At 53.3% G+C, this 25,020-nt stretch overlaps 1 protein-coding gene across 2 annotated transcripts; it reads left to right on the top strand.

The window, feature by feature from the left end:
* Positions 1-164: 164 nt before the first annotated feature.
* TXNDC5 (thioredoxin domain containing 5) lies at positions 165-24,599 on the top strand. 2 transcript variants are annotated; one of them, XM_019985384.2, is made up of 10 exons: positions 165-457; positions 3,593-3,742; positions 8,524-8,629; positions 15,034-15,130; positions 17,793-17,908; positions 19,423-19,509; positions 20,139-20,282; positions 22,246-22,328; positions 23,131-23,260; positions 24,318-24,599. In XM_019985384.2, exons 1-10 carry the CDS (start codon positions 180-182, stop codon positions 24,438-24,440), a joined length of 1,314 nt encoding a protein of 437 aa, XP_019840943.2. In that variant the 5' UTR covers positions 165-179; the 3' UTR covers positions 24,441-24,599. The 2 variants fall into 2 exon arrangements, with proteins under 2 accessions (XP_019840943.2, XP_070634536.1); XM_070778435.1 differs by lacking the exon at positions 165-457 and adding an exon at positions 1,529-1,587.
* Positions 24,600-25,020: the final 421 nt, after the last annotated feature.

Here is a 25,020-nt window from a genome sequence, read left to right on the forward strand (position 1 = left end):
GGCCTGGCCCACCCCTCCCCCGGGCTCCCAGCGAGGATCCCTGGGCACGCGCGGGCCCGTCTGGGCCGGGGAGGCGGGCGCGCGCCGGAGGGCGGGGGCTCGGGGCGGGGCCTCGGGGGCGGGGCGGGCGGCGCGGAGGGGACCGGCGGCCGGGGCGAGAGCGCGCCCAGCCCGCCGAGATGCCCGCGCGCGCCGGACGCCTCCTCCCGCCGCGGCCTCGGGCCCTGGCCCCGGCCATGCTGCCGCCGCTGCTGTTGCTGCTGCTGCTGCTGCTGGACGCCGGCGGCGGGCGGGGGGGCGCCCGGGCCCAGGAGCCGGGGTCGGCGGCGGCGGACGGGCCCCCCGCGGCCGGCGGTGGGGGCGGACAGGACCCGCACGCCAAGCACCTGTACACGGCCGACATGTTCGCGCACGGCATCCAGAGCGCCGCGCACTTCGTCATGTTCTTCGCGCCCTGGTAACTGGCCGCGCCGGCCGCCTGGGGCTCTGCGGGCGCTGGTCGGGCCGGGGCTGGCGCGTGGGGCGCGGGCCCGCGTCCTGGGGCGCCCGGCGAGGGGCAGGGGCACTTTCGCGCCTGGGGGCGCGGGCCGGGCGCTCGCCGCTGACGTGGCGCAGGGGCCGGGACCAAGCGAGAGGGGGCGGTCCCCGAGGGCCGAACCGGAAAAGGCCGACGCTCCGGCTCCTTCGCCCGGCCCCCCGGTCCCGGTACCGGGGGGTCGGGGCAGGGGTCATTGTCCATCGGGGCCGCTGGGAGCCCGGAACCCGTCCGCCCCCAGTTCCCCAGCCCCAAACTAATGCGCTGGTCGGAGGCAGCGGCCTGCGGCTCGGCCGGTACCCGGAGGCCACGTGCGGCCGCGCGGACACCCGGGGTCCGGCGTGTACACGTGGACTTCCTGTCCCGTGCGCTCGCTGCAGGGCGGACCCCGGCCTGGGGGTTTAATTGAAACTCAGGGACTCCCAGGCTCTGCGTTCGCGAGGTGGGAGGGGGTGGTCCGGACATTAGAGGGTTCCCACTCTTCTCCCGGGAATCGGGGTGCCTTTTGGAGGCTGGGGGCCCCTCCGCAGCTCCGGGGGCGTGGCGAGCTGTGCTCCAGGTGACAGGAGCTGTTGACCCCCGACCCAAGGCTGTGCTCGGGCGCGTGCTCCCCTCCGCTTTCTTGGGGCCTGGCCATCTGGGAAGTGTGAGGTGGGAAAAGGCACAGCGTTGGACAGACTCCCCCGCCCCCGCCGTGGTTCCAGGATGGGGGGCTTTGCTGTGAGCCTTGGTGCCGACCCCAGAGACCCTTGCCCTGCGAGTCGTCCAAGAGACTTCTGGCCCTTGACACGAGCAGAGGGACCGAGTGCCTTCTCCCAGGGCCTAGATGCCCGCTGAGGGGGGTCCTCTGTGGGCGGCGCAGCCAGTCGGTCTAGGGCCCAGACCTTTGCAGGCTTCACTGCAGAATTTGGCATTCTTGCCCAGAGCCAAGAGACTCCTTGAGATGTGGGAAAGGGATGCAAAAAGGATTAGGAAGAAGATGCCCAAGAAAAGCCGCCTGTTGAGAAAATGTGCCGGCATAAGTTGGAGGAAAACTTTCCCCCCATATTCAGGTTATTACTACATTTCAGTTCCTTTGGAGTGACATCGACACTTTCAGTCGAGCTCAGACTTGTCATTTCCTAACTGTATTTATGGGATAGCTTGTGTTTCAAGAACCAAAGGAGCTGAATTTTTAGAACCCAGTGGTATAGAAATGTAATGGTTGTGGATAGTTTCTTTGTGGAGGGTGTTCTCAGAGTAGCTGTTGCAGTTAAATACACTACTGAACTGAAGTCTGCTTCTGTGGAATAAATCTGCCCCTGGGTTGGTTTATTTATTTTTTTAAAGACACCTGACATGTAGACATCGTAGGTCCCCGCAGTGCCAATGGAGTTTTGGATTTGGAGTCTCTGTGATGCTCACCATTTAGTCCTGGCCTGAGTGAGGGAGAGGACTAGTACATTCCTGTTTCATTGTGTGCGGCTTACAGAGTTTTAGGTGGATGCTCCCAGAAAAAGTAACTTTTAAAGTTTTTGTTTGCCTTCTCGTAGTCTACTAGGAAATATTTAAACAGATGTGTGGGTTTCTGTGACAGCATTTAACAGACTTTATGAGCAAATTGGAGTATCAGCTAGTATACACTGGGCTGCCCCTGGTCTCTTTGCAATTTCAGTCTCTGAAATGTTGCGCACCCATGCAGGATTCGGGGGCAGGAGCCAATGATAGCATTGATCCTGTGTGTTTGCTCTGAACCTAGCAGAGGCAGGGCTGTCCTACTGCGGTAAATGGTGTGCCAGCGTCAGATCATAGCTTCTGTATGGCCAGTTTTCAGGTCACATTGAATCTGGTGACAACGAGGTCAAGGTTGGGGCCGCCGCCTCGAAAGGACCAGGTGGCTTTGCTCTGTTACTGACCACAAACTGCCTCAGTGCAGCTGCAGTCTCAGTTTTTGTGCTGTAGCCCCAAGGGTCCAAAACCAGAGTGCTGAGTGTGAGGCACCCATGGAACCGTCACGAGGATGTTGCTGAGCACTTCGTACACGTCTCGGGCATCCAGTTGTAGAAAGGAAGATGCTTGTCGTCTTGGCACTTGCACCACATCTACTTAAATCTGAAGGTGGTTTCCCCTCAAAGTTATCTTCCAGAAAAGAGAGTTCATATTATATTTGAGTCTCTTATAAAGCAGGATTCTCTCCTCTGGCCTAGAAGGTGTTGCTTAGGGAAAGTTTGCTTAAAGCAAGCTCTTCTAGTGCTGCCTCTAGATGCTTCCTGGTGAGGTCATCTGTCAGAAAAGAGGCAAGGGGACTTAACACTGATTTTGTGGAGAAACTGCTTTGAGGAGGAACTTAGAAGTGCTGGGTGTTCTGACAGCACTCTAAAAAGCACTACAGCGAGGAGTTCCATGGCAGAGATCAGGAATTCACACTCACCAGGAGAAGGGGGAGCAGACCATGTGCTCTAATGCTTTGAGAGCGTTCCTGGGGTCTGAGATTCAGTTTTCAGTATCAAAAGTATGGCCCTGTGAACAGCTGACAGTTAAAGACAATGATCAGCCATATGACTCAAAAAGATTTAGCGATGGGGAAGAGACTGATGCTGTCAAGAAATGGGACAAGTAGAAGCAATCATTTTAAGTTAGCATATTATTTTAAATGATAGATGATTTTAAAATACTTATGTCATTAAATTCTTACAGTGAATATTTTAAGTGTCCATTTGAGTGTGTCACATTTAGAAGTTTTGAGTGGCCACAAGCGTGTTGTTTTTTTTTAATCTTCTCACTGGTGAGAATGCAGAACGGATTTCATTCTGAGACTGACTTATATTTGGAGAGAGTGGGTTACATGGGGGAGGAGACCTGACCCTAAAGGGACCATGGCAGCGAGAAGGGCGGAGTTGCTGCCACCGAGAAGGAGCGAGGGGGCTCTCCCGACCAGAGAGAGAAGAGAGTGGATACCGGTGTGAACAAGGGTGGGATCTGAGCGCCCCGCTAGGCTAGGAGATGGCTGGCTGAGGAGCTGGGCTGGGCCCCTCCGCCCCCGCGCTGAGCACGCTTCTTACCGCCCCCTTGTTACAGGTGTGGACACTGCCAGCGGCTGCAGCCAACCTGGAACGACCTGGCAGACAAGTACAACAGCCTGGAGGACGCCAAGGTGTACGTGGCCAAGGTGGACTGCACGGCCGACTCGGAGGTGTGCTCCGCCCAGGGCGTGCGCGGGTACCCCACGTGAGTGACGGGCGCGCGCCCTGCGCCCTCCACGTCTTGGTGTTTCACCAACCGCCTCAGGCCAAACGAAGTGCAAGTTGCGTTTTTGGCAACTTTGTAGTTCTGAGAAGTGAGGCAATGCTAGCTTGGAGCCGGCAGTCCCTATTGTTAGGGAGGGTTATTTGCGCGCTGTGTGTTAGATGCTTTTTTGTACTTTGTTTGGAAAAAGGCTTCAATTAGCTGAGTTTTCCTTTTTATATAATTATGAACGTGTTTGCCAGACAAAAATGGTATTTTTCTCCATGAGGTCTTACCACATCTGATATTCCAATGAACACCGACTGTCAGGAATTTTTGTCTGAATTTTTGGTCACTCTGGTTTTTTTTTCTTTTTTGTAAGATTTGTGTGTTTTTGACTACTCTGGGTCTTTGTGGCCGTGCACAGGCTTTTCTCTAGTTGCGGCGAGCAGGGGCTACTCTCCGCTTGTGGGCCCAGGCCTCTCACTGAGGTGGCTTCTCTTTGCAGAGCACAGGCTCTCCACGTACGGGCTTCAGTGGTGCAGCTCTAGACTAGAGTCCAGGCTCAGTAGTTGTGGCACACCGGCTTACCCGCGCCAAGGCCTGTGGGATCCTCCTGGACCGGGGATCGAACTGGCGTCTTGCATTATTGCAAGGCAGAGTCTTTACCCCTAGACCATCAGGGAATCCCCGTCCCGCTGTTAATTCTTCAGTCTCTCTTCTGCAGTTATTCCCCACATGACCAGCACAAGGGCCGTTTTTGTTGGAAAGAAAGTGCAGTCATTCCAATAAGTGAGACTCTATTTCCTTGGCAGTTAAAATAGTTTTTAAGAACAGAAGTTGAAACTGGCTAATTGAACAAAAGAGGGGCTTGATGAAGCTGGCTTAGTCTGCAGGCTGTGGGAGCGCCGAGGTGCCGCTCCACGGGTCTGGAGGCCTGTTTCTCTGCGCCCCACTCAAGGTGACTCAACTTGCCAGCTCTGCATCGCTCTGTTGCCATGGTGGGCTTAGGCCCATCGCTGATTGGCCCACCTTGGATGGAGTATTCATTCCAGAAACAGACCTTGTGGCCAGAGAGGCAGGATCTTGTTGGAAGACAGACTCTGCATTCGATGTTGGGGTGAAGGTCACATCTTCAAAAAGGGGAAGATGCCATTTTCAAAAGGCTTGGGGGGGAGGGGTCGGGCACTGCAGGTCCCAACGTTTGTTCAAACTGATGAATGAAGTCAATCCTGTATGAGACTGGAGCTGATCTTCAAACCCGAGGGGCCGCGTGGAAAGGGGGGTGGGGGGGGGTCCCACCCCACCCAGGCCTGCTCGTCTCAGCTCTCTGGGTGCACCATCAGTGACCCCACAGACGCTGTTCACAGATATCAAAAGATCCACGTTGGAGCAGGCATCCTGATTTGGTTTTTAGAAGATGTGATCTCTCCAAGAAACCAGACCCTGCTTTAGGGTCGTTAAAGAGAATTACCAGCTCCCACTGCATGGTTTGCAAAGGAGCCCTGTGACCATCACAACCAACACCAGATTCTTTTCACAGAATGCAGAAGGTGGGGCCGTGCTGTATAAAATGTAGGGGCCTAGGGCCTTCACACATTGACCTGTGCGGGCTTCTAGAGGCGTTTCGAGGCCTGGATCAGATGATGCTGTAAATGCTGGGCGTTGGGGGGATGGGGGGGTCAGCACATTAATGCTTGTGTCATCCCTTCCGGGCACCTTTAACGGGAGTAAAGGGTCGGAGAGGGGGGGAGCTTGGGTTCCTAGGTCCCTAGAGAAGGCTGCCTGTGCTCAGGAAGCTGTTTTGAGATCTTCCTGTTGAGCCATTAAAGCATCTTTATCATCTGGGAAAATGTTAGCAGGGGCAGAGCTGAAGGAAGTCTCCAGGGCTGCCACGCAGAGTGCCCCAAAAAGAACAGAGAGGCAAACTCTCATGGTCCCAGGGGCCAGAAGCCAGAAATCAAGGCTCTGAAAGCCCTCGGAGATCCTCCTCTGCCTCTTCCTGGCTCTGGCAATCTTTGATGTTCTTTGACTTGGAGAAGCACCACCCCAGTCCTCCTCCTCAACACAGCCTTCTCCTGTGTGCCGTCTCTCTGTCTAAATTTCCCTTTTTATACAGTCACCAGTCATATTGGCTTAGAAAGAAAGTGAAATTTGCTTAGTTGTGTTCAACTCTTGGCGACCTCATGGACTATACAGCCCATGGAATTCTCTAGGCCAGAATACTGGAGTGGGAAGCCTTTCCCTTCTCCAGGGGATCTTCCCAACCCAGGAATCAAACTCAGGTCTCCTGCATTGCAGTCAGATTCTTTATCAGCTGAGCCACAAGGGAAGCCCAGGAATACTGAGTGGGTAGCCTATCCCTTCTCCAAGGGATCTTCCTGACTCAGGAATCAAACCAGGGTCTCCTGCAATATAGGCAGATTCTTTACCAGTTGAGCCATCAGGGAAACACGGTATTGGCTTAGGGCCCACCCTACTGACCGCATTTTAACTTGATTGCTTCCATGCAAATCCTGTTTCTAATTCAGGTCACAGTCTGTGGTAGCATGGGTCAGGACTTCCGGCAGATCTGTTAGTCACCTCATAACACCATCCCATCTATGGTGGTAGGACTTCGTCTTGCTGTTTCCAGAGAGACCCGTCAGTGGGATTGTCTCCCCTGCAGTCTCCTTGAGAGAGAGACAGTTCACCAGGAAAACAGGTGCCCACGGCGGAGGTTCGGCAGCAGCAGAAAGGTTTGGGGCTGTCCTTGGCGCTTGAACCCGATGGCCTGCTCTCCACTACCGCCTGCCTCTCCATCCATGGTGAAAACGAAGTTAGATGCCCCGTCAGGGAAGCTTGTCTCTCCCCAGGGTCTGTGAATGTCTCCAGAATCTCAGACTTGTGCAGCTTAGAAAGGTTTTTAATCCAATAACAGAAGGAGATTTTTAAAAATCAGTTTCGTTTCAATCAGTGTATACCGAATGAGGAAAAATGAACAGATGAGGCTCTCCTGCTTTTAACCTTAGCAAAGAAACGAGAGGCGAGGTCAGCAATGCTTGGTTTCCTTCTAACACTCCGAGGAGCCACTTATTTCCATCCTGAAGCGCTCTGTCGGAGGGTGGCGCCTGGCCGAGAGGGAGGTGTGGAGGACGGGTCACCCCAGTCCTCAGTGGGCGCAGCGCACGTCTCCAGAGCATCTCAAGGGGGCGGGCACCGGTGGTCACAGGCGTGAGGTCAGGTTGAGTTGCTTGAAATGTTAAACTTCATGGTTTTTGTCATGGTTATAAAAGCATAAGCTGCCAGGGAAGGGGAGAGATACACTTCATTGGAGTCACATCGAGGTGTCCCCTAGCCTATCACAGAATCTGAGCTTCTGGGTGAGGTTGGTAAGCCCATTCTCACTTGAATGCCTTCTGCAGCCAATGTGTTGGTTTTCTTGTTTGGTGTGAAGCTTCATTTTAAGATCTTTGTGAGGTCAGCCATCCAAACGCACAGTTGTGATTTCTGCATATCTTAACTTCGTATATTCTGATGCTGCACGTTGGGCATCTCCAGCAAAATCCACATACACGCCAGGAAGCATTAGGGGGTGTTTAGATGGGTAGGCTTGCCCCAAAATGCTAGTCTGTGTTGCTCTGTTTTCAGTAGCCATATTTTAGTAGCCATGCTTCCCCTTCCATCCTTGACGCCTTCTATTCTGTCAATCAGAGAACTATTCCCTCCCCTCCCTGCGCCCCTTGACACCTCCTGTTATGTTCTGTCGGGAGCACGTTGTCTCGTCGCCCAGGCAGCGGCCCGGCTTTGGACCTGTTCGTCTCAGGCTCTGATGATGCCTTTTGTTGTTGTTTAGTCGCTTAGTCATGCCTTTTTGCGACCCCGTGGACCGTAGCCCACCAGGCTCCTCTGTCCACGAGATTTCCCAGGCAAGAATGCTGGAGGGGGTTGCCATTTCCTTCTCCAGGGGATCTTCCCCACCCAGGGATTGGACCTGCATCTCTTGAATTGGCACTCGATTTCTTTGCCACAGAGCCAGGTGATGTCCCCGCTCCCCTCCAAGGGCAGAACTCTTGCTCCATCTGCAGATACCTTCAGAGGCTCGTATGTGTGGAAAATAGAAAAGAGTCCTTCTCTGGGGACAAGTGAACAGGCCGTTATCAACCAAAGTCAGGGTTGTGCTTAAAGTTGGAAACTTGAGCTCTCATTGTAGCTGGATAGTCACGCCTTGTGAAAATTGAATAGCTGACAGGAAATAGCCTGGAAATAAATTTACTGCAGAACAGTGCAGTTTCCACGACAGTTCTAGATTGTTCTTCAAAATGCAGAACATAAAAACGACTGAAGCCGGGAAAGGACAACGAATACCAGGCAGGGGAACCTGGGGAATTCTTACTCCTGAATCCTTGGATCTGTGGGGCTCAGCCTGATATGTTCACCTTGGTTTTGTTTTTCAAGAAGAACACGAGAAGCAGGGAGTAGTGGCCATTAAGACACAGGGAGTTCAGGGTATTAAGTTTTGTCATCAGCAACGCCACCAGGGCTGTGGGGCTGAGCAGCAAAGGAGAGTCACACTGGGGGTGTGGATTGAGGATTAAGTGAGGATTAAGTGAATATGCCACCTCCTCGAACATTGCTTTTCTTTTTTTTCCCAAGCGTTATCAGAGAGGGGCAGGGGTGAGCTGGCTGCAGCCCGCCAACACCCCGTTTTTATGATTGCTTCGCTAAATGAGTTTATTCTTTGCTCGGAGCAGTTTGAAGTGCTTTAAAATCTACTCCGTCTAATCCTCTGTTACTCTTTTCAGCTTGAAGTTCTTCAAGCCTGGCCAAGAAGCTGTGAAGTACCAGGGTCCCCGGGATTTCCAGGCCCTGGAAAAATGGATGCTGCAGACACTGAACGAGGAGCCCCCTGTGAGTGCACACACGGCCACCCCTCTTTCTTCCTGCATTTGCGGGGTAGTAAAGAGGCCAGATTAGCTACCATCTTAAAGCAACTTTTTAGAACTCAGTGATATCATAGGTAAAGATGCACTTTTTTGTTATTGGTGTTGCGATTTTTAAAAATTCTGATAAAATACAGTATAAAATTTACCCTCTTAACTATTTTCCAGTGTACAAGTCAGTGGTATTAAATACATTCATAATGCGGTGCAACCATCCACCCACAGAAATTTTCCATCTTCCCAAGTGGAAACCCGGGCTTCCCAGATGGCTTAGTGGTAAAGAACCCGCCTGCCAAGCAGGAGACATGGGTTTGATCCCTGGGTTGAGAAAAATCCCCTGGAGGAGGAAATGGCAACCCACTCCAGTATTCTTGCCTGGAGAATCCCATGGACAGAGGAGCCTGGTGGGCTACAGTCCCTGGGGCTGCAAAAGAGTCGGACAGGACTGAGCAAATGGACAATAAGCAGAAACCTTGTTCCTGTTAAACACTAACTCCCCAGCCCCTGGCACTCGTCACCCTATATTCTGTCTCTATGAATTTGAGTACTCTCTAAGTACCTTACTGGGAAAAGATGAAGTTTTAGAAGCTTTTTATTTGGAGATGTTCAAACACGCACAGAAGTAGGGAGAAGAGTGGTGAGTGGTGGGCAGCGCGCAGTGGAGGTGGTCCTGCGTGTCCACCTCTGGCCCCAGCAGTGCTGGCAGTTTGGTCTCCGGCCTTCCCACCCCTTGTTTGGATGCGGTCAGGGCCGTCGGTAACCATTTCAGAATGCAGCCCACAGAAGCGACTTACTCCTTTTTAACGTACCCTCCACTCCTGTCTCACGCGTCATTCAAATCACGCTAATTCCTCAGTGCCAGAGATGGACTCGCGGCCTCCCGGGGGCCAGGCCTCTGCCGGGGCGCCCAGTCCAGCTCAGCCCTCCCCACCTCCACAGCCCACTGCCTTGGGCCGTACCCCCAGTGTGACTCTCCTTTGCTGCTCAGCCCCACAGCCCTGGTGGCGTTGCTGATGACAAAACTTAATATCCTGAACTCCCTGTGTCTTAATGGCCACTACTCCCTGCTCTGAGGATGTAACTGTGGAGACTCTGATTTCTGAGGCCTGTTTTTTTTTAATTGAAGTGTAGTGACTTACAGTGTTGTGTTACTGAGATGCTTTTTAAAGACATGGTTACGTGTAGCGTTCCTGAGAAAAATCTGTAGTCCTCAGTCCCCCAGTGGACGATAGGCGTCTCCGTCTTGTCATAAATCACGATGACCGTGAGCCCTCCACGCAGTGTCCCTCCATGCACGCTGCCTTCTGGTGAGTGCTGAGGGCCCAGGCCACAGAGGCCGAGCTGGGCCTGACGGGAGCAGAGGTGGCCAGTGCGCCTGCTTCACGTTTCTGATGAGGCCTGAGTGCGTCTGAGGTCTCTGCACGTGGCTTCCGTCTCAGCACTTGACTCAGTCTGTGGTCTCGCATCAGGCGAGTGTCCCCTGGCCTGGAGCTGGTCTGGGCGGTTGCAGGGGCCTTCTGCTGTCCCCTTCCAGGGTGTCTGTGTGGTCCTTCAGCTCTCCCCTACATTCTGTATAGAGGTCAGAGCCGATCAGAAACCCAGCTACTTCCCAAGTGCTGCTTTTATCTCACATTTTAAAAAGTCTGGAGGTTTCCCTGGTGGCTCAGTGGTAAAGAACCCACCTCCCAACCTAAGAGACACAGGTTTGATCTCTGGGTCGGGAAGATCCCCTGGAGAAGGAAATGGCAACCCACCCCACCCCAGTAGTCTTGCCTGGGAAATCCCATGGACAGAGGAGCCTGGCAGGCTACAGTCCACGGGGTTGCAGAGTCGGACACGACTGAGCGCCACCACCCAGAACTGCGTGCTGAAGACCGCTGGCGTACAGTGTTGAGTAAGTGTTGACCAGAGCTGTGTCTGATTTTAGGTAACAGGGAAACCACAAACCCCTCAGAGTAAATTTGCATCTTTGTCACGACAAGAAAGCTGGACCAGCAGGTGTAACTTTCACATAGATTTAAACTTAAAGTTGTTTTTTTGTTTTTTTTTTTTTTTGATTGTTTTTTTGGTGTTCTCTGGAGCGGGGAGGAAGCCAGTTTTAAAGGAGAGTTCATAGTCTCCACAAACATTTAAAGTAAGTTTTTCATCAAAAAGCCAGTCTTCTGTGATAACTGTATTCAGGAAGCCATCAGCCAGGGTCAGGATGGCAGAAAGCCGTCATCTCCCCAGCTGACATCCCTTTCGGGGTGGAGCCCAGAGCACAGGCTGGGGACGGTGTGGCCAGGCCGAGGCTCAGCGTTGCCCACCTCAGGGCCTGTCCTGGGGGCATAGCCACGTGGATCCCACCCCAGACCTCAGTCACCCGCCCCTGCCATATCTTGGCGTCTCAGAGCCGTGGGCATCTCAGGTAATTGCTGGAAATGATGATAGGGTGGCTTATTACAGAAAAATTCAAGTATTCAGACTTCATATTACAAACCAAAATTCTTCTCCATATGAATTTTGCTTTATATTTTAAGTGAAAGCTTTTTTTAAAAACTTCTATGAAAGTGTTGGTCTCTCAGTCGTGTCTAACTCGTTACAACTCCATGGACTGTAGCCCGCCCCTGTCCCTGGAATTCCCCAGGCGAGAATACTGGAGTGGGTTGCCATTTCCTCTCTGGGCGATCTTCCCGACCCAGGGTTTGAACCTGAGTCTCCTGCATTGCAGGCAGATTCTTTGCCATCTGAACCACCAGGAAACCCTTCTGTATTTATAACTAAAAATAACTTAATATATACGTTTTCCTATTTAAACAGGATAAATTTAGGGGTTTCCCTCCTATTTTTATAGTAATATATTAAAGTCAAGGAAAATCTGTCATTTCTTACCTTCTACTCCAATTTTTATATTTCCATGTTTCCTTCTGTATTTTTTCCTTAAGTAGTCATCACCACATAGACATGGTTCATTTCACTAATGATCTTTTTATATAGTTGAACATCTTTACAGTGATCATATTTTATCTTCTGGATATGCCAGAATTAACCTTTTTTCTGTCATTGGATATTTAGGTTGTTGAGATAATTTTTCTCTCATCAGAAACGCTATCTTTGTAGAGGACTTTTTTCCCTAGTTTGGAGTGACTTTTTAGAATATCCAAACATAACATTGCAAGGCAAAAAATAAAAAAGCCAGACCACTTTTAGAGCTCCTGTTGAGTAGTGCCGAGCTGCTTTCATTTTTTAAAAAGGTCTTTATTCTTGGCTGTGCTGGGTCTTCACTGCTGCGCGGGCTCTTCTCTGGTTGAGGCGCAGGAGTTCGCTCTAGTTTTGGGGCACAGGCTTCTCCCTGCGGGGCGTCTCTGGTTGCGGAGCGTGGCTCTGGAGCACACGCTCAGGAGCTGTCTCCCTGCGGGGCGTCTCTGGGAAGCAGGCTCTGGAGCACACGCTCAGGAGCTGTCTCCCTGCGGGGTGTCTCTGGTTGCGGAGCGTGGCTCTGGAGCACACGCTCAGTAGCTGTCTCCCTGCAGGGCGTCTCTGGGGAGCAGGCTCTGGAGCACACGCTCAGGAGCTGTCTCCCTGCAGGGCGTCTCTGGGGAGCGTGCCTCTGGAGCACACGCTCAGGAGCTGTCTCCCTGTGGGGCGTTTCTGGTTGCGGAGCGTGGCTCTGGAGCACATGCTCAGTAGTTGTGGCTCACGGGCTTAGTTGCTTCTGTGCATGTGGGATCTTCCCAGACCAGAGATCAAACCCGTGTTTCCTGCATTGGCAGGCGGATTCTTGACCACTGGACTTCCAGGGAAGCCCCAGGTTGCTTTCTTAAGACTCTTAAGCCCACGTTGTCCCCAGCTTGGGGACGGGACCCATTCTGTGATACACTGTGAAGTTCCTGTAACAATCATCTATCTTTACCTGCCATGGAACAAGGACCAAAGACGTGCTCCTTTGGTGCCACAAGTGGGCGTTTTACCACCGCAGGCCCTCTGAGCACACACAGCGACACCCAGCCCCCTCTTTCACTGTGTTGGACTCGCTGCCTGTGCCTTAGCCGTCTCTCTCAGACACCCTTCTCTGTGGGTCCTTAGCACTTAACACAAACGTAGTGTGGAAGTCAGGCCAGCAGCAGAAAGCTTCACGTTGCTGCTGTTCAGTCGCTCAGTTGTGTCTGATTCTTTGTGACCCAGTGAACAGCAGCACGCCAGGCTTCCCTGTCCTTCACCAGCTCCCAGAGCCTGCTCAAACTCATGTCCATTGAGTCAGTGATGCCATCCAACCATCTCATTCTCTGTTGTCCTTTTCTCCTCCTTCCTTCAATCTTTCCCAACATCAGGGTCTTTTCTAATGAGTCAGCTCTTCGCATCAGGTGGCCAAAGTATTGGAGCTTCAGCATCAGTCCTTCAAATGAATATTCAGGACTGATTTCTTTTAGCATTGACTGGTTTGATCTCCTTGCACTCCAAGGGACTCTCGAGAGTCTTCTCCAACACCACAGTTCAGAAGCATCAGTTCTTCGGTGCTCAGCCTTTTTCATGGTCCTACTCTCACATCCATACATGACTACTGGAAAAACCATAGTTTTGACTATACAGATTTTTGTCAGCAAAGTAATGTCTCTGCTTTTTAATATGCTGTCTAGGTTTGTCAAAGCTTTGCTTCCAAAGTGCAAGCGTCTTTTAATTTCCTGGCTGCAGTTGTCATTTGCAGTGATTTTGGAGCCCAAGAAAATAGTCTGTCACTGTTTCCCCATCTATTTTCTATGAAGTGATGGGACCGCATGCCATGATCTTAATTTTCTGAATGTTGAGTTTTAAGCCAGCTTTTTCACTCTCCTCTTTCACTTTCATCAAGAAGCTCTTTAGTTCCTCTTCGCTTTCTGCCATAAGGGTGTTGTCATTTGCATATCTGAGGTTATTGATATTTCTCCTGGCAACCTTGATTTCCAGCTTGTGCTTCATCCAGCCCAGCATTTCTCCTGGTGTATTCTGCATGTGAGTTAAATAAGCAGGGTGACAATATACAGCCTTGATGTATTCCTTTCCCAATTTGGAACCAGTCCGTTGTTCCACTTCCGGTTCTAACTGTTGCTTCTTGATCTGCATACAGATTTCTCAGGAGGCGGTAAGGTGGTCTGGTATTCCTCTCTCTTTAAGAAGTTCATTGTGATCTACACAGTCAGAGGCTTTAGCATCGTCAGTGAAGCAGAAGTAGAAACTTCATGCTGCTTTACAGTTACAACCCTGCCCAGCTTTGAGCTCTCAGCATTTTGAAAGCTTCTAATGACTTGACTTGGATATTCATTTTAATAGAAATACGAACCCCTAGATAAGAACTGAATAATAGACATCCACGTGTCTGTAGGACCATAATGTCTCAGTGATCATGTCTTTACCTCTGCTTGCTTTGGCTGGAGACCACAAATGTGCTGGCCTAAAAGAAAATGAGATATCTGGAATGGTGTGGTTTGGTGGTTAGTAATTAGCTATATACTGGTGTCTGCTCAGGTACTGGAGAAGCGCCTTTTTAAAAGCCACTGCAGTGGCACCCCACTCCAGTACTCTTGCCTGGAAAATCCCATGGACAGAGAAGCCTGGTGGGCTGCAGTCCATGGGGTCGAAGAGAGTCGGTGGGGCACGACTGAGCGACTTCACTTTCCCTTTTCACTTTCATGCATTGGAGAAGGAAATGGCAACCCACTCCAGTGTTCTTGCCTGGAGAATCCCAGGGACAGAGGAGCCTAGTGGGCTGCTGTCTATGGGGTCGCACAGCATCGGACACGACTGAAGCGACTTAGCAGCAGCAGCAGCTTGTCCCTTCACCGTTTCTGTCCCTAACTCAGTCCTGTGAATTACATTCTTAAAGGTGCAGCCCACGTTTGCCCTGTGGTTTTTTTCTCTGAGGACTTTGATCCGTCCAGATTTCCCTCTTGTCACTTTTTTTCTTTTATAAGCTCTTCAGAGTTTCACCTTCCTTCCCAGATTTCCTTACTGCTGCTGTGCATAAAGGGTGGCCAGGCCGCCTGCTGTCTGCTTTGTCCCCTGTGTGCCTCGGTGCCACTCGCTGCTGTGTTCTGCCAGCCATCTCGGGTCTCCTCTCCACGAACCCAACAGGGTGCTGGTTTGGGGCGGCCCATCCTTCAGTTTGCTCTGTTGGGGTGGGTTTGAGGGCAGCAGAGGACAGGTTTGGGGGGGGCGCTGGTTGTCACCTGGTTGCCCTGGAGCATCAGTCCTACACCACTTGCCAAGGGGCCTCTTGCCCCTCGACACAGCAGCCCCTCGACACAGCAGCATCCCCCGGAGGGGGGAGTGGCAGAAGGTTCCAGGCAGAAGCCGTGATGGGCTCCATGGTGCCTCGACACACATCCGAGGTGACTCTTGTTCCGTCTCCCCCATCAGACTCCAGAGCCCGCGGTAGAGCCGCCCCGCACTCCCGAGCTCAAGCAAGGCCTGTACGAGCTCTCTGCCGGCAACTTCGAGCTGCACGTGGCGCAAGGTAGGCGGGCGGGCGTGCGTGCGTGCGTGACTAGGGGCGGGCCGCAACCCTGGGGGCGGGGCGTGCCTGGGGTCCTACCTCCCAGGTGGCCAGGGCTTCTCTCCCAGCTTGAGGGCTCGGGGCCACTGCATGGGTGGCGTTTGTCCAGGGTTTCTCTCGTGCAGCCCCGCCGACACCTGTGTCTAGCGCTCTTTCTCTTGGAGATGACACCTCTCCATCCGATGGAGAGGCCGGTTCTGGTGCCAGGCTGAAGCCTCGGGTGTGCGGAGCACACGCGTCAGGACTGGCCGCTCTCACCTAACTTGTGCACGGGCTGGACTCGCACCCCTGGATGATGTGATGTTTCTTTAGTTAGCCTTAATCACGTGCTTACTGACCTGAGGCAGAAACAAAGGTTTCTCGTAACTGTTTAAAGCAGAATTTAGTTGGGACCATTATAACACAAATCAGGATACGTGTTCTTCACCCATAAACTACTCTTTTGATACCACATCTTAGTCTCCTGGGACTTCCCTGGTGGCTCAGACGGTAAAGCGTCTGCGTACAATGCGAGAGGCCTGGGTTCAGTCCCTGGGTCGGGAAGATCTCCTGGAGAAGGAAATGGCAACCCACTCCAGTATTCTTGCCAGGAAAATTCCATGGACTGAGGAGCCTGGTAGGCTACAGTCTATGGGGTCACAAAGAGTTGGACACGACGGAGCGACTTCACTTTCACTTTCACTTTCACAGTCTCCTAAATGTCAGAGTGACCCAAGTACAGTTTCTTAATAACGTATGTAAGACCTCCCTTCACAAGCTCAGAAGCGTGGGCTCAACAGTGAAGGGCTTGAACGTGAATCCAGCCGCCAGGCTGACCTCTGCTCTCAGATGCTGCCCTGGAGAGAGATCCTCCGTGTGACTGAGGCAGGACCGTTCTGAAAAAGGGCTTAAAATTGTGTCTGGCCTTGTGGGTCCTGCCTGCTGGGAGTGAAAACCCACCCCCTCCAAGGCTGGAATCACTTGTGATGCCTGCAGCCACGTTCGATTTTTAATTAAAGGTCATTATTGGTACCGATGCTCTGGGAGTGGACCTTCAGGGTTTCTGTTCTCCGGGAGTCACTTTGAGGTGTGCTGGGACTCCCCGCAGGACGTGTTACCAAAACCACCCAAAGCCCAGCCCTACCCCCTGAGCGGGTCACCTGCCGAGGGGCCGAGTCCGCAGGTCTGCTGGGAAAGCGGTGCCCCACTCACCCTGACCCCGCTCCCCTTGAGGCGCCGGGAAGTCCTGGACCCGCTGTCTCCACCTCACAGCTCGGGGCGGTGACGGGCCTGTCTGGGGAGACATGGTTCCAGCCTTGCAGACCAGCTGCTAACATATATATATATATATATATATATATATTTGTTTTTGTTTTACTTTAAAGAACTGAGGTATAGTTGATACGAAACATTGACTGTCGAAGCAAGTTCCCCCCAGGTCCCTCCGACGCCTCACTGCTGTGCTGACCAGGTGCCCCCTGGGCGTCGCCACGGGAGCCTGACTTGGAGCCTGGGTCCCCGTCAGGGCTGCTGGTTGCTTCTCTCCCTGCCTGCAGCCTGACGCCTTTCTTTGCCCTAGGCTGGTCGAGGTCGAAGAGCCGAGATAAAAGTCTTCAGTGTCTCAGTCATGATGTGGTTTACTTCCTAGTCAAGAGAGTGATACTCGAGTTTTTGGGTTTTTTTTTTTAATCTTCTATTTTATCGTGAAATAAAAGCTGGATACAGAAAGCAGTGTAGGGGCAGTGAATGGTCGTAAAGCACTCACCCTGTAGCCACTGTCCAGCTCACGTCCCCGCTCCTCTCCCACCCGCTTCCTTCTGTCCCCCGAAGAGCCCTGCCTGACCGGGCGGAAACCACCGGTTACTTTCCTCTCCGGTTCGTCACTCGAGTGTGCCCTCCGGCACAGTAGTTGAAGCTGGTCTCTCTCCTTTTTTAAATCTCTCTCTCCTAAGTCTCTTTCAGTCTCTCTGTTCCCTCAGCATCTCTTTCTCCCTTGCCTTCTGTTTGCCAAGCACACAGACCTGCACACTTCCCGCAGTGGGGACTCGTTGTATTCCCAGGGTGTGGAATACAGCCTCTCTGTCCCTGGGCTCTCACGTCTCTGTTCCATGTGAGCTGGCAGTTGGCTCTAGGGCTGTTTTCGCTCCGTGTTTGATGTTTTGAGGGGTGTGAGCATGGCTGCATGGCTGGGCAGTCTCTCTCTGATGTCAGCAGCCTCGCCCATCACTGCGCAGAATTCCGTAATTCACCAGAGATGCCAGCCAGCACCACTGCTGAAATGACAGCGTCCCTTCTTCATTTTTTTTCAGCAAGAGGTAACTGGCCCTTGTTTATCACTCTGTTATCCAGAGTGCAGTTCATCTCAGGAAAGACAGGCTGTAAAGTGCCCGCTTCTTCCCCTTTTTTGCCAGTTTTCCAAATAATGAGTTGGTTCCCTGGTGTCCTTTAAAGGTGACAAATTCCTTTCTAAGGATTGCCACGAACTCAGGGATAGAGACATATTTGATGGGGAGTCACTTCTTACCGGCTGAAGGGTTCATCCTGAGCTGAGCTGTGCAGGAAGACGGAGCTGAGATGCGCCCATTCTGTCCGTGTGGGTGGCTGTGAATCACTCTGTCCCCCTCCCTGCCTTCTCCCCCCGAAGGAGACCACTTCATCAAGTTCTTCGCCCCGTGGTGTGGTCACTGCAAAGCTCTGGCTCCGACCTGGGAGCAGCTGGCTCTGGGCCTTGAACATTCCGAAACTGTCAAGATTGGCAAGGTGAGTGAGCACCCTGTTGAACTGGAAATAGACCATCTTTGGCTGGATTAATTAGCCGAGTAGCCCATTATTAATTCTGTGGGTGTAGTCGCAAACTTGATTTATTAATTCCATTTAATGTGCCACTTGATAATTCATTTCACCTTCACAGATGGCAACCTGGTTTCGAGAGTGCTGACTTTTCCACATTCTAGAGATTAAAATTAGGGCTTTGGCTCCTTGGTGGATTTTGAAGCCATGGCCTGTTAAGAGGCCTTTCTGCCAAGACCTGGGACAGAGCTGTAGAGAACATTCACTGGATGCCCTCAGAGACCAGCCACACTGGGTCTCAGCCAGGAGCTGGTTCCTAAAGGACCTCGGCTGCATGCCCACACAGGGTACAAAAGACCCACCCGAAGTGAGCCCCACCTGCTCACCCTGCTGCCTGGAATCCTTTACTACTTCACGTGGGGAAGCCAGAAGTGGTGCCTAACCACTGGGTTTTCTAGAAATATCTAGGGTAGCTTCTGGATCTTCAAGCACTTTGTAATCTCATCCGTCCCCCATCACCCACCAGACACCCCTGCCTGCATCGCTTTTTATGAAAGCCTCCTCCTCTGCTTTGCCGGGGACTGATTCGTATACAGACTCAGCGCCGTGTGTCCAGTAGTTAATAAGAGGCTCTGCCCAGCACGGGGAGATGCCAAAAGCACAAGCCTGGGGTTCAGACAGACGTGGCCAGCCACCTCAAGCAGTTCTGCACCCCCGTCTCCCGCTCTGCAAAACCAGGACGAGATCTGACTGAAGTGGGTGGCAGTGAAGCGCTGAGCGCAGACCTGGGCTCGGAGCAAACGCCTCGGAAGTTAGAGTGTCATTAAAGGAATTTTTCACTGTTGCCTGTTAAAGACTTAGAGTTTTTTTTTGTTTGTTTGTTTTTCAGTTTTGTCTTTTTATTATAGTCCAAATACTCCTATTTAAAACTGATGACTTTTTTCCACTTTATCTTAAAACTCTGTAAGCTTGAACCTGAGAAGACATTTTTCCCATCCGAGTACTAACCTGGCCCTACCCTGCTTAGCTTTCGAGATCAGATGAGATAGAGCGTGTTGAGGGTGGTCTGGCTGTAGACCTGAGAAGACGTTTCTCAGCTCACCTTGTGACTGGCTGGGCGGGGGGGGGTCTCTGTCCCCAGCAGCAGGCCATCTCCTCTCCAGCTGTCAGGGTAGGGTCCCTTTTTCCACCTGTTAACCTGCTCAGGGTAAATGATCACTTCCTAAAAGCTGGTGTTTTTAAATGAGTGAAAATAAATCACATCTCTGAAGTACATCTTGTTCCCCTGCCCCCTCCACTCAGGGGCAGCTGAGCAGTTCTTGGGAAAGGTCTCTCCAGAATCTGCAGACACTGCAGAGACTCTGCCCATGGGGGACTTGAGTAGTTTTCTTTCTGAAAAAAGTGCTGAGTGTCCGACAGACAGTTGGTAGTTGGTCAGGAAGGCCCTCGGAGAAACTGACTGGGTGTGCGGTCTCTCTCTCCAGGTGGACTGCACGCAGCACTATGAACTCTGCTCAGGAAACCAGGTCCGAGGTTATCCTACGCTCCTCTGGTTCCGAGATGGCAAAAAGGTGCGTCTTCGGGTCTCCGTGTGGAGATAGGAGGTGTGTCTGTGCCCCAGCTGAGCTGTCAAGTGGGTTAACAGGGCATGGCAACCCATCCCAGTGTTCTAGCCTGGAGAATCCCCATGGACCGAGGAGCCTGGTGGGCTGCAGTCCATGCAGCCGCAAAGAGTCGGACATGACTGAGTGACTGAGCTCAGCACAGCTGCCAGCACAAGTGGTTTGGGCTCTGATTTAAAGGGACACATGTCACGGGACGAGAGGTCCTTGGTCTTCCCTGGTGAGATCTGGTAGTTGAGAGGAACCGTCAGCTGTTGACACACAGCATTGCAGGCTCAAGTTATCTTTAGAACAAGCTGGATCCACGGTCCTGTTCCACTGCTCTGGCCCTGACCTTGGAGGGAGTCAGCGTCGGCTCCATCCCTGGCCGATGGACTGCGCCCAGACCTGGTGACCCTTGGTTCCCCAGAAGAAAGGCCCTGTCAAACTCTGCTCAGAGCAGATCATTTATGCTTCGCCTTGACATTCGAGCAGCGGACGCCACTGGCCAGGACCCCCAGAGGGAGCCGCCCGAAGGCAGGGCTCCCGGGCGGGCAGGGGAGGGCCCACAGCGCTGACGTGTGCCTGTGCCCCGACAGGTGGACCAGTACAAGGGAAAGCGGGATCTGGACTCGCTGAGGGAATACGTGCAGTCGCAGCTGCAGAGCGCGGGGCCTGCCGCCCCAGAGCCCACCCAGCCCTCGGAGGCCCCGGCGCTGGCCGCCGAGCCCGCGGCCGACCAGGTGGGTGCCAACCAGGAACGGTGTGGGAACGGCCCGCACTCCACGTTTCAACACGACCTCATCACCTGCTTTTATGTGCTTATAGGGGTTTCTCTTTAAACACCTTGAAGCAGGTGTGAGACAAGGATCCTGAAAGTATGTGTCCACGTTTCTGGAGCGTTCTGCCCTTGGGTTAGTCATCGCTGCCCTTGTGTCAGCGAACAGCTGAGGGGCGAGTGGGTATTTGCTGGAGGGGCTGCGCCGGCAGGAGGGCAGGGCGAGGAGGACAAGGGCGCCGTGTGGGGTGGAGAGGAGGTGGCCACTGCACCGAGGAAGGTCTTGTCAGCCCGCCAAGGGTCTTAGGTCTGTAGGAAGCCAGTGGCAGGCTTGGAACAGATGGGGACTTGACGAAAGCTGCCCGGCTACAGCCCGTGTGCAAGAGAAGGGAAAGGGTTGTATTGAGATGGGCGGTGTGGGCCCCCACAGCTGAGGGGAGTCCAGCTCCACCAGCGCGTTGGGGTGGTGGGGAGCTTGGCCAGGGACGCTGGGTGGGCACTGGGGTGTCCGGGGGACGGTGCACCGAGCTCAGGGTGGGAGGAGGGAAGCGGTTTTCAGGGCTGGGCGGGGGGTGTGGACGCGGCGACAGGTCAGTGTGTGCGTCTGAAGCTGCAGCCGATGTCTGTCTCCCCAGATGAGTCGGGTGCCGGGGGTGGGAACGAGACTACTCGGGGAATAGAATTGTGTTTGCTCAGCTAGGAACCGTAAGGCGTGGTGGTCAGTTTAGTTCCTAAGTGGAATCCTCGTGTTGCTGATTGAGTTCACATGGTCTGTGGAGTTCTTCCCTGGGACGGGGTGCCTTGGTCCTGGCAGGGACGCCCTCCCTGCCCCACAGTGACCCTCTAGCCTCAGTGCTCACAGGGTGGTTGTGACTGGCTGGAGCCACCACGCCCCGAGGCCAGGCATCCATGCTTGGAAAAGCCAGTGGCCACCTACCCCCTCCACCCCACGTGGGGCTGCGGTGGGCCTCCCCTGCCCACAGTGGGAACCTCGGCGCCTGGGGACTGCGTGGATGTTGGTTAAAGATTGACGTTTTGTTTTCAGAAGTAAAGAAATGATTTTGTAGTTACGGACCCCGTGTAGGGGAGCATGTTGCAGTGGTTGTAAAGGTCATCCCAGATCCAGTCTAATTATATACTGGGATGTTTTCATCAAGCCCAGACGGTTTCTATTTATACTCACCTTTTCCACCGTTAAGTGGATCTTTGGGGGAGTGTGGTCACCTCTCCGGACAGAAAGGTGGCAGGGTCCAGATGGCCTCCCGGGCACTGACACCAGGACTCGGCCCCGGACTCGCGGGGGTGGCCGTGGCACGCAGTCACGTGACACAGCGCCGTGCCCTTGCTCCCACGTGAGGATGGCACGTCCACTTTTGGAGGAGTAGATACAATTCTGTAAAGAACCATCCCGATGGAAGCGCTTAGAGCGGACTGGCTCGCTGCCCCTTTGCCCTGAATTCTCCAGATTGAACAGTTTTCACATTGACTTTGAATTTTAAGATGGAAAGCAGCCTGTTTATTTGTAAAACACATCAGTGCCTATGCTTTTCTAGGGTCCTTAGAGAAGAAAATCTCTTTACGAGTCCACAGATGAGAGCAGTAGAACCAGCGAGAACAGCAGTGTGTGTGCAGACTTCAGGGAGGCTGGCGGTTTGGACTTGGGTCAGTGTTTGGGGCTCCAGGCCCACGCGGTGCAGACCTGGGCGTGGCCCGCCCGTCCGCACGGCATCTCCTGGGCTCCGGACCGTGGGACCTGTGATTAGTTGCTGATGTTTTGTGAAAAGCGAGTCATGTGGGTATGTGTATGTAGCCTTGGAGCACACGTTGCAGCACTTTAAAGATGTCTGACGGGCATTTCCGGGATCCCGAAACTTGACCCACACGGTCGTATCTGCTGTGTTTGAGTCGTGGCTTTTCCCTCCCCTCAGGGCACCGTGTTGGCATTGACAGAGAGGAACTTCGATGACGCCATCGCAGAAGGCGTAACCTTCATCAAGTTTTATGCTCCATGGTAAGTGGCTGTTGGATCAGAAGCTGCTCTGTCGTCATGCCCTCAAGGTACACCCTGATTCCCCACTCGCGTGCCGAGCCTCGAGACTCAGTGTTGGGCACATACCACGCTCACACACAGTCGTGCTCTCGGGGAAAAGAAGGGTTACCGCTCAGCTCCTGCATTCAGGTAGGCGGAAGTTTGGAGGAGGAGGAGGTTCACGCTCAGCCTGCTTTGGAGAAAACACTGGAACAAGACTGGCCCCACGGCCAGCATCATGTTGAAGTCATGTGGGGTCTGGGTGCGCTTCCACACGGATGGCCGTTTGGGTTCAGCACCGTGAACTTCCTGATGGAGCTTTGCCAATCCGTCTCGGGATGTTAGGGGAATTGACTGGAGCTCGGGTTGCCGCTGGAGCCATGCAGCATGTCAGTCAGCTGCTCTGCCCGTCCCGTGGCCTTTGGGGACCGGAGCAGAGGTGGGGGCTGCTCCAGACCAAGGCACCGGAGGCGGCAGAACACAGTGGGTTCCGGGCTGTGCCTCGCACCTGTGACCCTGGAAGCCTGTTTCCTGTTCACCTCCTGCTCACGGTACACTTATAAACAAGGGAGCCCGCAGTTTACCGCAGAGAAGGCTTCCCAGCTCAGTATCGCTCTCAGACCGTGTTGCCTCTGTCCAGTTACCTGAACATGTGGATTCAGGGACGGGGGTGGGGAGGAGGAAGGCTGACATTTATAAACTCAGGCCCAGGAGGCCGTCTGGGCAGCGGCACATGGGTGAGCGGATCCAACGCCTCAGCGGCTCCGTCATGCTCTGTCCCCAGGTGCGGGCACTGCAAGGACCTGGCCCCGACCTGGGAGGACCTCTCCAAGAAGGAATTCCCTGGCTTGGCGGAGGTCACCATCGCCGAGGTGGACTGCACTGCTGAACGGAACCTCTGTAGCAAGTACTCGGTGGGTCCGCATGGCCGGAGCCTCCTGGGGACAGAACGGGGGTGGGGGGGTTCCCAGGGGGACTGTGATGGGGTGGCCTCATCCGAGGTCACTCACGCTGCCCTCCTCCTCTCAACAAAGTGTTCGTGTCCTTTTGAGCGTCTTGAGGTTTTTTCCTTTCTCATTTGAAAAGCAAAAAGAGCTGCTCTCCCAAAAGATAAGGCTTTTCTCTGTGAGTGCACATGATTCCGTGGTGGTGGGCGGGGAGTGAGGCTTGCCCACCTGGCGGGAGGCTGGCGGTAGCTGAGACTCAGAGCTGGAGGGCAGGACCCCACCTGCAGGACCATTCTTGTTGGCCGAACAGCTGGCGCGTCGCCTTCCTTGTAAACGCCTGAGGAGCTTGCTTTTCAGACACGAGGCGGCGCTCCACAGAGGAAGTGTTTGATCCTACACTTCCCCGCTGGGAGGGCTGCACCAGCAGCCTAGGCACGTGGCTTGGCTTCTTCATGCAGCTGTTGCCTTCTTTCCAAGCTATTAGCACCACTGAATAGCCTAGAACACTTGCAGTTTCTGTTTTTCAACTTGTATTGTTCTCTTAAAACACTTCTGAGGCCTCTGGAGTTTATCAGAAGAGATAATACCACAAACGTCATCTGCTTACTAGAAGACGGCGTGTCTGTGTTTTCAAGAGAAAAGCGGTGAGCCGTAGCGGACAGGCGTGTGTCCACGAGGTTCTCGCTTCTCCTTAGTGTGGCCTCGGAGCACCTGCATGTCACCCGGGAGCTTGTAGGAGTGCAGCCTCTCAGGCCCGCACCAGCTCCCCAGGGCTGGTGTGAAAGTCCGAGACGCACTTCAGGGTGAAGTGCCTCCTCAGTGCTGATCTTGAAAGTGTTTTGTTTGGGTTTGAAAAGTGAAATAGAGCCCTAAGGCTCTGCTTTCTGCAGCCTTGGGTAGTTTGCTGAGGGTCTGTGCGCTCTGAAAATCTAGCTGTAGACTTCCTTGGGCTCAAGGGTCTTTTCTGATTTTACTCTGTGCATGAATCAGGCTCTTTTTTAAGCTTTTCTTTTCTTTTTTTAAGGTACGAGGCTATCCCACACTGCTGCTTTTCCGTGGAGGAGAAAAGGTTGGCGAGCACAGCGGGAGCCGCGACCTGGATTCCTTGCACCGCTTCGTCCGGCGTCAGGCAAAGGACGAGCTGTGAGCCCGGCGGGGCGCCGTCCCTCGGCCGCTCCCTGCTTCCCCGCAGCGGTGACTCAGAGATCCGAATGTACTAAACTCGTGCTGTCTTCTCCGTGTGTGTTTTTAAGCCAACACACCCTACAGATTCTTAAGTTTCTCTAAGTAAATGTGTAACTCACGATCCCTTTGCAAACTAAATATTTTCGGTGGCGACCTACCATCCATTCCCCCCTTTAACTTGCTCTTGGTGAAATCGAAATGGTTTCCTTTGAGACTAAAACAGAGTCGAGGAAAACCCAACTGCCAGACTACTTTTGGCTCCCGAGTGATTCTGGTGACAGCGTCATCCAAAGCATTGTTTTCAAAGGGCCCACGAGTCCTAGCCAGGTGGCCTTGCCTTGTGGCCCTGTTGAGTTGCTTTGATCACATGACTTGTTCATACGTGGCTGGTCCATAGGTTGGAGCAGATTTCACACACAAACCCCCGATGCCTGTGGAAGAGCCACTTGTCCAGCCCCTCTGGACCTCCTGTCTCTGCGGGTGCCTCTCACGGAGGGTGGTGAGCCGCCGTGAAAGCCGTGGTACCTGACACGTGCCTGATT

This window comes from Bos indicus, chromosome 23, assembly GCF_029378745.1.
Source record: "Bos indicus isolate NIAB-ARS_2022 breed Sahiwal x Tharparkar chromosome 23, NIAB-ARS_B.indTharparkar_mat_pri_1.0, whole genome shotgun sequence".
NCBI lineage: Eukaryota > Metazoa > Chordata > Mammalia > Artiodactyla > Bovidae > Bos > Bos indicus.